The following is a 14734-nucleotide window of genomic DNA, read 5'->3' on the forward strand; positions in this document are numbered from 1 at the left end:
TGAACTCAGTTTCAGGGATACTGAATTTCACAGTCACATCCATAGGAAGCTTTGCAATTTACATCTACTAAACTAATTATTTATCCAAATCCATCTTGCTTTGACATCAATATCTGGAAAACCTAACACTTCAATATTTTGTTTTAGTACTTTTTCATCTTCTTGACTAAAGTTGCACCGTTAACTTTTAAGCTGAAATTGTTTAGCTGAAGTTTCTAGTCATTCAGTCTTTGAGTTTCTCAAACAGATAAAACCTAATGACTAAGCATCAGCTAACTTCTTCCCAGCCTGGCATATGGGTGCACATGTGCAGCTGTGGAGCACTGGTCACAGTCCCCACTCTTATTTTTGATAAACTATTTCTCCCTTTCCTTTTAACTCTCTAGCACTAAAAGCAGGATTTTTTCGTTCTCTTTTTTTTATTTCTTATAATTTGCTTTTACCATCCGTCCTAAAATGTTGATATGACGTACATAGCACCAAGAGACTGCCCCTTACCGGAAAATAAGATTAGGCTTGTGTGATGTGGCCTCTTTTCCTTCCACTCCAGCCGACACCATCGCCTCCCTCAGTATTTTGCACCAGCTCTCCATGATTTGGGTCAAGGCTCTTAAGAAACTGCGATGCCACTACCAAGATCATCCCATTTGCCATCTCCAGCTACTGCAGCAGCTGCACACCTACATTTGCCTGGAATTCCCTCCAGCATTCCAACAATAAGAAATTCAAGAGCAGGCCACAGATCTTCCCTGACAATCTGCCTGTGCTCCAGTTTATCCAAGTTGGCCTATTTAAAAAATACTTATTAGACGTTGCTTAACAGCCTCCTTGTTTATTAATGGCCGAGAAAGTATGATGCAAGTGCACACACACACACCCTCCTCCAATATACAGAACTGAAACATTTATTGTTGGCAGGAACATAAAAATGCTCAGTCTTAACGATCTCCTTCTACTATACCCAAATCATGACACCTTTTGTTTTCAAAGTACTTAAATCTTAGCCCTCGGTCCTGTGAATCTTGGATTTTTTTCCCCTTAGTGACAAAAAAATGTAATAATTATTATTTTTTTTTAAAAAATAGACAACTGACTTCGTCCTTTGCATATGTTCCTTCCTCCAACATAACTACTTCATAACAGGGATTTTATCACTTGAAAAAAATGTACTGAAAGTTATAATAGTAATGCTAATTGCAATAGCTTTCAGAATTAATTCTCACTTCCCAGTTTACTTAGTAAAACAGCTGGGGGGAAACCTAACACTTCATATTGTTATCTGCAAAACATAACTGTCTACATTATGAAAAAATAAATCCATGCAATTTGTCATAATAGAAGTCGTTTGTTCATTAGCTTTCGATATTAGCTTATCAGTAACCAAACTGAAAAGAGTCAGTTATCTCAGACTGGTTCCTAGCAGTCGCGCATATCTCACAACTCAGCACAACTGACTTCCTTTTATTTAAAAAAAAAAAAAAATCAAGACATTATTTGCGTATTATAAAAGTGATTTTCCTTCTTTTCTTGGAGGAGGCCCAGCCCAGATCAAAGAACACGCTCTGACGAACGCTCGTGTGTAGCGCAATCATTTTGCAGAAGCGTTCTTGCAGAATTGACATATCCTCCTTTCGACTGCAGCCAATTTCAACTCAGTACCACACTAAAGCGTGGAGTTTTCAGGCCTGAAGTTGCCAAACTGCTCGGGATTGTTGTGCCCTTCTCAGAAATCACTGGCCTTGTGACTGGCTGAAGTCCTGAAATATAACATTTTGCGAGGGGGGGTGGTGTGCATGCATGTTTGTGGTTTGGCTTTTGCTTTGTTGTTTAAGTAAAAAAGGGCAAACAACTCCCTCATATAAACTCTCTGGGTTTGTTTTTAACTTCTCATTTCAAGTGTCACTAGTAATACCAACACTTACGATTTCTCCTACTGTGAATTATCCACTTCTAGAAAAGAGAGTATGGAGTGACATCACTGATATCCTCACAGTAATCTGTGTCCCACGCTAGTTCATATTTTTGCAGCCCTAAACTAAACCATTTTTAAAAGGTCTATCAATACCTCCACAAGTGAATAAAAAAAGCAGAGCTTAATTTTTTGTCAGCAATTCAACTGTATTTCAAGAATATATTACTTTTGAGCTCCTTCAAGTTGATGTTCACTTCTCAGATTTCTTTTTGCAGCTACCAGATCCCAATCGTATTTGTGTGTAATTAGGAGTATGAATCAGAGCTCCATCTTAATGCAGTTTGTTTTAAAAACAAAGGAAATTCCATTCAATATGTGAGGGCCATAAATGAGCAATTCACTCATGGAATTTACTAGTGAGTATTTTATTAAATTAAAAATTTGCTCTTTATTGAAGTTAACTGAAATCCAGACTCAAGTTATGGGCAAAAATACATGAATCAAAAGCAGCATAAGGCAAGTAGAGCATATCAACCCAACTGTATTAAAAATTACTCGGTGTCATCACCTTCAGCTAATGTACCTGTTTTTTGAAGATTTTCAAACTATGTTTTAAAATACTACAAACCCCAGACTAAGTCCAAAGCGCTCATGTTTCTTAACTGGAGCTGGTGAATAGGCAAGAACGCAAAGCAAATTGATGTTCAGTAAAAATGCTTGAGCTCCTACTGCTGAAGTGGGCCTCGAGTGGCTTTTAAAAACTTTCTGTAGCGCAGTCTTCAAAAGAGAGAAAAAATAAGTTTTTCAGGTGAGGTGGTTTGGTGGAGTTTGAATTTTTTAGGTATCACCCTATGGTTCCTTGTATGATGTTTTTGAATCTTCAGGTATCAGCATGAGATTAATGGTCAATACTGCAATTCTTCAACACGGGGTTTTAAGAAGAGTTTTTTGTTTGGTGTTTTTCTTGTCCTTGTTGTTTGCTCTGTTGTAGTTTTTACCCCTAGAAACCAGCACATACATTTCTAAGTGACTTTCAAGACTCCCTTCCCTCAGAGCAGTATCATCACCTAATTAGTCAGACTGCAGGATGGCCACAAACTGTTTTTCTCCCAACAGGGCTGATTTGCTCTCAGTAGAGAATTCAAATTCCTTGTGCAAATGAGAGAAATACGTGAATATTTTGGGCAAGTGCTGCAAAGAAAAGATTTCATGATGCTTGTTAGTGACCTAAGTCTTCAATGCAATGTCTGTCGTGGAAGCTTCCTCAATGACTTTTCACAGAAGTCTCAGTGTTGGACATAAAACAAGATTTAATTCTAAAACTTCTTAACGAATATTCTGCACAAGACTTCTGTCACGTTAGTTAGGTAGATTTAAATCAAATGAGACAAAAAGATCTCTTAAACCACTTACTTAAAGGATGCTGCTCTGAATTAATTCTAACCTAACCAATTATATTTGTAGCCACATAGTTGGTAAGTTTGTTTTCTGCTTGTTAAGCATTTTAGGAAGAATCAAGTCTTTCATTCACAGAACTGAAATCCAATGTCCTAGTCCAAACTCCATTATGAATTGTACGGTGTAATACACATCTTCACAACCCTGGTGCTTCTGAATACCACCACTACTTCAGCTAAGCGTTAATTCATTTAGCTGCAAGTTTCTGTAGGTATTTATTTGCTTGTGCTCTTGCTAGTTTCAATTACATTTCTAAAAGAAACATTAAGTATGGACTGAACTAGTGACAGCACTTACGAATACACTAACTGTACAATATTTTAATGGAAAAGGAGAAAAATACATATAAAAGACAACAAGAAAGGAAACACAAACTACTCTAAGAAACTAATAAAAGCCTAACCTGACCTTGATATCTGCAGAGCCTGGGAAATCAGCAAAATGCCGACTCAGGTTCTAAGTGACCTTGTATAAAGTAAACAGCCAGTCCATGCGGTATTTCAAAATTGAAAACTAGAAGTAGAAAAAGGGAACAGCCTTCAACTCTTACCACTTTTTGCCCACTATGAAACTAAGTTACTTCCTGCATATTTCCCCTCAGAAAAGCCGTATGGAGTAAGACAGACATGTTTGCTGCTTTGATTTCTCCCATTTTCAGCCCAGCAGGAACGGGGCAGAAACTCCGGGAGCTTCTCTCGAGGCAGGCACAGGATGCAGCAGTTCAAGGCCCTCAAGCAGTTGGACCAGATTTCACTGATGAGAGACAGCGAGGCCCTTCTCCTACAGGTCTTTAAATTAAAAAGAAAATAAATCTTTATATATAAGGGTAAGGCAGATAGCACATAAAATTAGTAGAATCCTACACCAAAAGAGTAGGGCATTAGCTCAGCAAATAAGAAACTAAGACACTCACCACAGGAAGCAGCAAAAGTCACCTCCAAAAGCTGATCCTACCAACAATACAGCCTTTGCATAAACTTCAATTTCTGTAGCTGAATGCAAGACCTTCAGACGGCTCAATCAGAGGTCTCTGTCTTTGGCAGAGGAGACTTTCCACAAAGGAGAAAGTTTTCTTGGCCTCTTAACAGCTTTCCAGCAGGAAAGAGATGGGGTACCAGGGGCCAAAGCTCCTGAGAGGAGATCTCACATGCGGTGTAAGCACTAAAAATATTTAGTAGGACAAAGGACGCAAATATCTTCCTGCGCCTTGAAGAAAAATCAGTTCCTTGAAAACTGAGCTAGGATGAGATGGCAACGTCCATTCCTCTCAAAATCACAACCATAGGAGCACTGAATTCACACTGAACTGGAAACCAGAATATCTTAAAAGTTTAGTGATACTGGAAGCGGAAGATAATCCAGCAAGAATCACAACTCAAGGTCTTAAGAGACTCACTGGAAGAGGACCATTGGGTTTCAAGAAACTCTATATGTGCCTATCCTCTCAGTGTCTCACCAGGAGTTCGTCACTTATCTGGACTAGTGCTGCAGTACACAGGGAAGAGCTCACCAGTTCCCTTGAAAGGGCTGTCTGGGAAGCTATAAACCACTCCTAGACAGCAACTCTCTGAAAGAGTAATTCAATTCACAAAGTATTTCAAAGACTGCCCTATGGTTTTTGAGTACTATCAGTGTGGCTAAAGAAAGCACGTCACACTAGAATTGTTTACATTTTTTTCTCCAAGTTTTAAAGGACTACTAAGTGAGAAGGTGAACAGCATCTTATCAAGACTCAAGAACAAGCTACGAGATAAGAAACAGTATTTGTACAAATGACTGAATCTGACTGTGGCAGAAGGTTAGCAGTTGCACACCATGATAGACCATGCCATTTCTTCCCCTCTCTAACCACCTGTGTGTGCATTCAGGATGCCACCTGGCAGACCATCACCAGCTGGAGAAGGACATTTCTGTATCCAGTCCTTTCTTGTACCAAAGGGAAAACATCTGCATTGACAGTGCAACCTGAAGCACGTTAGTTAGTCAGGTCAGAGCTCAGTTTTCTCAACTTGCCGTGTGAGTCTCCTCAGCAAATGGAAAAGTAAAGGTAAAACTGCCTGGAACCATTCGGCCTCCTAGTAAAACAGTGTTTATGAAAAAGACTTTAGCTCCTATATTCTTGAGTTGTGTATTTGTAAAAACATTCAGTTAATCAGCCCACAGAATTATCTATACTCTCTGGGGAAAATAAAAAAGTTACAATTACTGAATACATACAGGCACTGGAAGATTTAATTAATGGCCTGGAAGGACATGAAGAGTAGGCAGCAATACCTTTAACAAAATAACGTTTTTATTATTCAAGCAGAAGCCAGGGAATTTCAGGCGGATTCAACCAAGCAAGGTTGCTCAGCAGCGCAACAGCAGACAAAGCTTGATGCAGAAACAAAGTAAATAATCATAGAATCATAGAATGGCCTAAGCTGGAAGGGACCTTAGAGATCATTTTAATCCAGCCTCCCTGCCGCCAGGGACGCCACCTCTTGACTAGACCAGGCAACACATGGGATCGAACCCATGACCTTAGCGTTGTTAGCACTATGCTCAACTGGCTGAGCTAACCGGCCCCCTCAAAATACAAAAGCAAAGAGACTTGAGCAAAAGGTTTAGGTTAGGCGCTCCTTCAGGAAAAACTTCAGCTTCCCTGGAAGAGTTCAGTGAGGACCTCTGCTCCATCACAGCTTTAATCAACAAAATAAACGCCACCGACAAGACAGTTGACTACAAAGAAGAATAACTAACGCAAACAGCTGCTGTTGTGTAATAGCAGTGGCACAACCTCAGTCTGGAATACATTTTGCAGTATTGAAGTCATCACCTCTGAAAAAAAAGACACTGCAAAGGGGTAGAGTTCAGAGTCCGACAGACGGATGGAGAGGAGGATTTCCTAAGAGACTTACAAAGCAATAGTTACCCACAAAGGGAGAAGGACAGATGATTAGCAGTATAATACAAGATACAGTGTGTGGCAAAGTATACAAAAGAAAACATTTGATCATTTACATAACTTGCTTTATCGACACACAGTATCTCAAACTAAAGAACTTCAGGCTTCTCTGAAAGAGGCAACACCTTCATATAGACAAGAATTTCCAGAGCAATAAACATATAATGCTGAGAGAAAGGGACCTCTAATGTGACATCCAGATCACATCCAAATTCCAGACCCTCCAATAAAGCCATCTCCACAGCTCCCTGCAGGCAATTCCATGAAAGTTGCTCCTTTCTGCTCCAAGGATGGCTTCAGGCACATGCAGAATTCAATGGGCTACCTTTTACATATGCAAAAAGTGCCCCCAGTTGCATGAGTGTTTAGCAAAGGTCTTCCCTGCTGAAGTATTACAGTAGTTCCACCTGAAAAAAAGGGCTGAAGTCAAGTATTTTTTTTCCCTTGCAGGAGTTTCTAAAGAAGTGAGAGGCATCACAGCTCTCAAAGTGCTCCTTCCCCAGGATCTCGCAGCACCTTTCTCCCATGTGAAATGCAGAACTACAAGAGAGAGCAGCAAAGCAGTAGCAGCCATTCCCAAACCTCAGGTGTTGGATTTTTGGTTTTAACAGATCTATTGTATCTTGGGCCATGCCAAATGCCATCCAAGATACCATAAAATTTAAGAGCTTAATATAGATCTTGAACAATTGAAGATGAATCTGCAATTGTAACAAGTAGAGTAAACATCTGTGTTTATTTAGGCTAATACGATGGAGAAAAGAGTTTAATTTCATAACCACACTGTGAAGCATGTAGTGGAACTAATGGGCTTTTACAAGGGATTTTACAACCCCCAAAATACAAAACTCTGGGCTTTAAGAGACTTACACACACCCTGATCCATTAAATACTGCCCTCAATCACTCCCCACAGACTACTGGGTAAAGAGGGCAGTCCTAACAGAGCTCTTCGGAGGCAGTAATACAAATTAACAGAACAAAATTCATTAAAAATCATTAACGATGTACTAATGACATACTGGTTTAACGTAGCGGTGGTAGGTCAAATGACTGGGGACAGCAGTAGGATAAAGAAGTAACTAGAAGGAAATAAGCATCACCAAGCTACTCTCCATTTTGCCTTTCTCTGCTCCCTCAGAAAAAAACAGTGTATCAGGGAAATACTTAACAAGTGAAAAGATCTGCAAGACAAAAACGTAACAGTTGGAGCCAAACTTCACCATAAAAACTTCATATTCTCAAGTTCTCTCAGCAACACATCTTTAATAATTATCCAAAGACAAATCACCTCTTTCTGCACACAAGGGAAGGGACAGAAAGTGCCAGAAACAAGTCGGCTGCAGATAAAACAACTGTTACCTATTAGCCACACACATCATCAACCCAGCCTCACCAGAGCAGCGTAGCCTGTTTCAATCTCGTGCCAAACACAGGCAAGATGTACCGAAAATCTCTCGTGGAGCTGTGCGCTTTCATTTGGCACGTTTCATCGCAAGGAGTATTTCTCACCCTGGAAAGTCACCAAAGGTGTAAGGGAAGAGGGAACAGTGTGGTCTAAATTGGATGCTGTCATCCTGTCATCGGATTAGTTCAGCGAGTTAACACCTCAGGTGTTTGATTACCGCTACCTCCTCACCAAGGATTGCTGTTGGGAAATGGAAGGCAGCACGAAACTAACAGGAGATTGTGGTAGGTGTTCTGGAGTCCATAACGGATAAAAGTAGCGACTCAGTAGCGCAACTTTTAATGCCTCTGAAATCAATCTGCTCTGCACAACACTGCAATCAAGTACCACAAGACAAACAAACAACATCGAGGATAAAGTTTGTTTAGTCCGATGCTTCAAGTCATTTGGACGCTCAAACTTAAAAGGTGCCAGCTCCGGCGGCTGCCACGTGCTCCCTGCTCCTTTTGTATCTGCCAGTTCAAACATGAAGGAAGAAAAAGAATCATAATCCCTCTTGGCCTCTCTCAGAGAGCTGTCTCTTGGAGATACTACTGTAGTGACAGCAAATCACCAGCCAACTTGCCAAGTTTGGCGTAGACAGCTCTGGAGCCAGCACCAGAGAGGGTACTGTGCTTTTTAACAAAGCCGGGAAAGGCACCAGAGCGCCTATTGTGGCTACACCACCGGGCAAGATGACCGCGCTTCTCAGCGGAATCTGATCCAGCCTCCCTGTGCTTTACACAGGTGAAGACTACTCTTTGCACGGTATGTTTGCGCTTGCCAGCCCGAATTAGGAAAGAGGGCAAGCGCGGCAGCACATTCTGACAGGTTACACTCAGTGGTCTACAGAGAGCAGCAAAGATGGGCACCCCAGCATTTGGGAGACCGGCACAGTCTACATTTATGATCCATGCCATCTGGCATCAGAGGCAGTTTCTCTACATTTCAAGCCCCTAAGTATGCCAGCAAGGCAGTATTTTTTGAACACTACGTTAACACGACTTGTTACTGTATACACTGTGATAGAGAAGCTGAGGAAAAGTGTTATTTGGCAAAGAAAGTTTTAAAAAACAAAATACCAGAGGACATGATCTTACATAAAAATGTTAAACATTAGCCTTTTGATGTTTATCCTCCCTTCTTAGCAAGGAAAAGTCACGTCTGCCCACAGTTTCAGGCTGGAATTTTCAGAGAAAACCAAGGCAAGGGAGCAAATATTACTCTAACTAAATAGGAATCGAACCCTTCACTCCTCCTTTTGAAAATCCCTGCTTAAAGCTCTGCAGAAAAAGTAACCCTTGTGCTAGTGTTTAAGAGCATATGACCAAGCTAACAGCTATTTTAATTAAAAAGCACAGCCCTGCTGCCTGAAGAGCTTTTCTGCTCAAGACAAACATTTGGTTCCTAAGCTAGCTCCCAGTGCAGCAGTTATTTAGTGGAGACAGCCGTTAGCACACTGTGCTTCCCCCGAGACAAAGGTCACCTAGATTTTAAAATATACAGTTCACTGGAGCCCCCTTTTCAGGGGGAAACAAAGCCTAAATAAATACAACTGCCATGGGAGTCTCGTCTTCCCAGCCACAGGGGTAGAAATAATGAAAAAAAAAATAAAAAATGCAAGCTGGTCAAGCCTGGAACTGAGGCACTGTAACACAGATCTTTCAAAACTCACTTGAGCATGGACGTAGTGTGCATCTCCCAAACCCAGAGACTCGCCCCACAACCCCTGACGCAGCACTTCAGGAGGAAAATGTGCAAATGACATAACCCAATAGATGCCAAAAGTGTTGAATCTCTGCTGCGTGTCATTCCTGAAAGGTGATTGGAGCCAAACACAGCTTGATGACGATCTGAAACACTGCGAACTTTCTACAGTGAAGTAGGAGTCCTCCTCAGCCAAGAAAAACAACCATTTAGAGCATTTTATCTTATTAATTACTTTAGTACCCATATTCTCAAGTCATCTTTTCTTGACACTGAGCTGCATAAGTTAGATCAACAGAGCAAACAGGTGGATTTTTAAACAAAACCTTGTTTAAAAAATGAATTGTAGTCTGCAATGACTGAGCAGCCTTTAAATTTTCTGATGGTTTCATGGTGTCACCCTAACCTTCCACATGACTTTACAGCCCTGGACCGCCATCACTTCTTCTGCATCCGCTCACCCATGAGACCGCTCTGTACATTTTAATTCCTGGCCAGGATTTTTTACCAGATTAGTGAGTTGAAGTGGCACACTCCAAGAAATACCAGAGCCAGCACAGGGGAAGGAGGGGAAGAGTGGCTGGGAGTAGGGAGAGAGGGGAAAACACCTTCCTCCTCAGACCACAGCAAGTCCATCAGGCTGGTTTAACTACTGCAGGACAGCAGCATGAAGCAGAGAAAGATATTAGCCAGGATTTTTGGCTTATTTTGACTCTCATCACACTTAAAACGCATCACATTCTTGGGCCTGCCACGCATAGGAATAAACTTGAGTCTTTCATAAAAGCATCCTGTTCTATTTAAAAAAAAAAAAAAAAAAAAAAAAGGTGAGTTTCATTACACATCTGCAACTTTATGCCTTGAAAGGACTCAGCAAACACTGGTTCTGACAAAGGATTTTGCCTGAGACAAGATAAAGTAATCCTTAAACAAGCAAACAAAACCAGTTAACATTCAGCAACAGGAAAGAATCAGGGTAGTTCCACCAAAACACATCCAGGATTGACAAATTTGTAAGGCTGACCATCATTAAAACCCTATGAAATATGAGAACTTTGTAGGTGACAAAAACATTAGTGACAGTGAGAATTTCTCGTCATTGTTTCTGGAAGGCAAGATTTTTATCTTTCCGGAAAAAGCAGCAAAATGAGAAAGAGAAGGCGTGCACTTCAACAAAAAGGGAGCAGTGAGCTCTGTTTGAGGAGTAGGAAATTAGACCAAAAGCCAAGAGTCTCTCTCAAAAGCAAGATTCTAGTAGCAAGCAGAAAAAGTATTTTTACAAAAACGCAGTTATGTAGCCTAGTCTACCACCAGTCAGAGAATTACAGCAGGCAGACGGTTACCAAAAGGAATTGGGACAGATTCTGTTTCAGTAAAAGATGCTTCAATATTACTTTACAGAAAACTATTCTTCCCTGGATGCAGTAGAACCTGCATTTTTCTAGCATTTTTTTGATTTTTCTAGCAAGGAATGGGGCTGGTTTCTCTATGCCATGAAGCACAAAGTTTACTAACATGTCAGTTCATCAGCCACAGCACAAAGATTAAATAAAGACTAAAACTGCAAACAGACCAATTTAAACTTCTGCAAGATTACTTGACATGTAAGAATTTGAAAGAAGAGACTGCAGAGAACTGTTAGGAAGGCAGAATACTGAAGTACTTTTAGAAAATTTAATATCCTTTCATTTTTGGCTGATGTTTGCTTAAACACGTGTATTTGGGTCCTTTTTTTTTTTTTTTTTTTAAGCAGCACACAATGTCCTTGAACCTCAGGGTCTCATTGGAAACTTCCTGAAGTGTTCACTCTCACAGCCTGACACCATTGGGCTATAAGCATTTATCAGGACAGACTCTGAAAGAGTTGTTTACTCAGCTCTCCCCTCTTCACTTACCTTAGAGATGATTTACAATATTATAAACCATGTTTGTCCAAAGTATGGACCTGCACTTATACACCACTTCCTTATTGACGAGTAACTAATTTTTTATTACAGTTTACTCCTGTCAGCATCAGCGACAGCTGAATCTTGAAAAAAGTCATGATTCCAAACTATTCTAGCAGTCTTCCTTTTCTACTTTGCCCTGACTCAGTGTCACCCCCTCCTGTCTCCAAGCTGGACATGAACTGTTATCCTGCACCTTTGCGGTCTACGGCAACATAATGAAGATCTCAAACACAGCCCTCCCGTTGCCACTGCGAGCCTTCAGCCTCCAGCGATGCCGAGATGAGCACTTACACAGCAGAGGAGTGCCTATTGGTAAGGCATCCTCTGAACTCCTGAAGTTGCTCACGTTTAATTTGAACACTGAAACCGTTCATTTCGGACAAGACAGCCCCAAAGGTTCTAACGCTCAATGTTCAACCAGTCAAGCCACTGTCTCCTCGATGGCGAGACCAGTTTTAGTTCCAAACTGACCTGACTCTTGAAGTCTAGAAAGTCAATGAGAAAGTCTAGAAAGTCTTGAGAAGCCACCATCTAAAAACCACTGCTCTGCCAATAACCTTTCCACCCTCACAACGGACATTTTCAGAAAGTCCAGGCCACTAAATTGTTTTAGAAAGCCACGGGAACATAAGGCTTAGGGAGTTCCTCTCTCTTCACAGTCTCACCAGAGGGAAGCATCCTTTACACACGCAATGTTTTCTGGAGAGACTGCTCACACAGAAGGACAGCACAGGACTAGCCTACAACACGGCTCTACTGACTTTTCCCAATGTTATTCAGAGCTCATAAGAGGTTCGGAGAGCGAACCACCACAACTGCATCTCAGAGAACTTCAGTGGTTAATCAGAGAGACAATCTACCACAAAACCAAAACAGAATCACAGCTTCTTGCCACCAAAGTCTCCCCCAGGTGAGTTGCAGAAGTCATCCCTAGCTGACAGCTGCTACCCACCCAAATCCTGCAATGCAAGCTACGTTTACAATCCCTCTGCAAATCAGAATAACCCCTTGTAGGTTACGTACTCACACTATACACACTCGTGATCCACCATATCTTTTATGCCTCAGGAATAAGCCTTAGATTGATTTACTACTGACAGACGCTAGAAGCCATAACGAGGTTTATAATTTCTACAGCGTGAAGCAAGGGGTCACTGAAGGGTTGTTGGCTCCACACTCAAGCTCTCTTCATGTTTCACTTTGTGCAGGCTTTAAGGACATACAGAAAAAGAAGCAGTACATAAGCAAGGGTACTTGCTCATTGAAGGGAGGACTCATTGTCTCCTATTTACATCTAGTTTCAAAGAGCTATGCAAGCAGTGGTGCCTTTCACGCTTTTATGTGGTTTTAATTTCACTTAATATATAATTTTTTCAGTTAATGAAAGCTCTTAACTGGCAGCCTCCTTTGCCGCTAATGACAATGGTTTAGAACGAGAACAATGTTCTCAGAGAAAAAAAAGCTAGAACAACCTGAAAACTCAGGCCTCTCGTAGTCAAACTCCTCACAGTGCATTTGTCTTGAACTATCAATCACTACAGATATTCTGTTTTTTAAAAAAAAAATATTTTCTAGATACAGAGAAAAACATAGTAAAGGTTCTTCAGTACCTGAGAACGTAGTTCAAGCTCAGTTCCCAAACAAGTATCCCAATTCACTTGATGAAAGGGAAAATGCAAATTGAGCCCTTATCTCAGTTTTTCAGTTTTAGGGCTGCTTTTTCATCTTTGATTTTGAAAGAAGGTCAAAACTATATTCAGCTACAGAAGTGCACCAGCTAAAAGTGACTAGCATGACTCAAAAAAACCCTGCTCCAAAACCGGAGGTATCTGTTTATTTTTGAGGTATGGAGACATTTTGTGACTAGAGATGACACTGAATTTCCTGTAAGCTACTTCCTTACATCACGCATCACACTTTCTTGAAATTCACACTTGTTTTTCCCCAACAGACTCAAGAATAAAGCAGACTCATTTATGAAGCAAAAGGAGCTTTGCTAGTCAAAGAACTCCAGATAAAAATCAGTCACAGCGGGAAAATAATAGAAGCAAAACCACAAGCTTCCCTATACATACACTTCTCCTCTTGCCTCCCCTTCTACCACCTGTGCCTCCTTTCAGATTTGCCCTGTTCCTCAGCAGCACTGCCATTAACCGAGTATTCCAGGTTAGAAATATATGCAAATACATCAGCGAAGCACCACTACATGCATACCCCTGTAATAGCAAAGTCACGTTTTGCACTTTTGGAAAATACAGATCCCTTTACAAAGTAACCTACACAAGGAGAGGTGCAGCTCTGACAGTCACACTGGATCACGGCTTAGAAATGACAGCATCCGTCTGCGAGACTCAGGCATACAGAAGCCTGAAAGACTGCCTGGTGCGATGGAAAACTGCCCTCTGCTGTGGTGGCTTTGAAGCAAATAATTTTCTTTTAAGGTTTCCAGCAACATCTGCCCCCCAGACTGTGGCACAAAGCACAGACGTGAGCTGCATTCCGCTGTCGGCAACTCCAGTTGCACGCTGGGTGAAGGCCAGAAGATCTGCGTTTGTTTTCCGTAGTACGTACCTGTCCATTGCGGCGGGCAGCGGCAATTGTACGTGTTCACGCCGTCCACGCAGATACCTCCGTTTTGGCAGTTGTGATTTGGGCAGTCGTCAACATTGTGCCCACAGATGGTTCCCTCGAAACCTGGACAAATGAGAAACACAGCAGGCTGAAATGGGCTTCCAGCTTCTTTTGAAGGTAATTCACCCTTCATGTAGCTTCCCCTTCTTTTTTTCTTAAACACTTGGCCCATTAACCTAATCCTAATGAACACCAACCTAGCAGCTGACCAGAGACTTTGCTGATAGCACGCAGGTCAGATTACACAGTTAAAACACCATTTTCACAACCAAAAAGACAAGGGTATTTTTTTTTCTTTAAGTGACTAATGAGCACTGTCATTCAAAGCAAACAAAGCAAAGACCAAGACATTTATTCTACCATGAGGTAAGTTCGTCACTGCCCACCAAGCGGCAGTTAGAGCATCAGCCAGGACAAGATTTTCCCATGGCAAAAAAGTGCTTGGTGTTTCACTTCATGAATACCTCAGCATAGCTCATATGCCTTGACTACGTCAAAGAAAGATCTTCCGAGCTTTGGAAGTGAGGTTCCAAATTCCTGATCTGGCCCTCTTCAGTGTTAGGCAAGTCAGTCAATCAACAAATCAGCCACCACCCAAGTGATGCTTACACACTAAGCCCTGACTGAAAAGCAGAAGAAACCAGACACTCTTCCCCAATGAAAATCAAGGCTCCTAACCAATAT

The 14734-nt window shown here is 41.3% G+C and overlaps 1 protein-coding gene across 1 annotated transcript in view; it reads right to left on the reverse strand.

The window, feature by feature from the left end:
• LOC104270869 (neurogenic locus notch homolog protein 2-like) overlaps positions 1-14734 on the reverse strand; it is a gene marked incomplete at both ends in the record, with an annotated part of 44758 nt that overhangs the window by 13164 nt on the left and 16860 nt on the right. The window contains one exon of the mRNA XM_009865354.1: positions 13991-14113. Coding sequence (XP_009863656.1) covers positions 13991-14113 — 123 coding nt within the window. The remainder of the gene's footprint in view (positions 1-13990; positions 14114-14734) is intronic.

This window comes from Apaloderma vittatum, unplaced genomic scaffold (assembly GCF_000703405.1).
Source record: "Apaloderma vittatum isolate BGI_N311 unplaced genomic scaffold, ASM70340v1 scaffold13512, whole genome shotgun sequence".
Lineage (NCBI taxonomy): Eukaryota > Metazoa > Chordata > Aves > Trogoniformes > Trogonidae > Apaloderma > Apaloderma vittatum.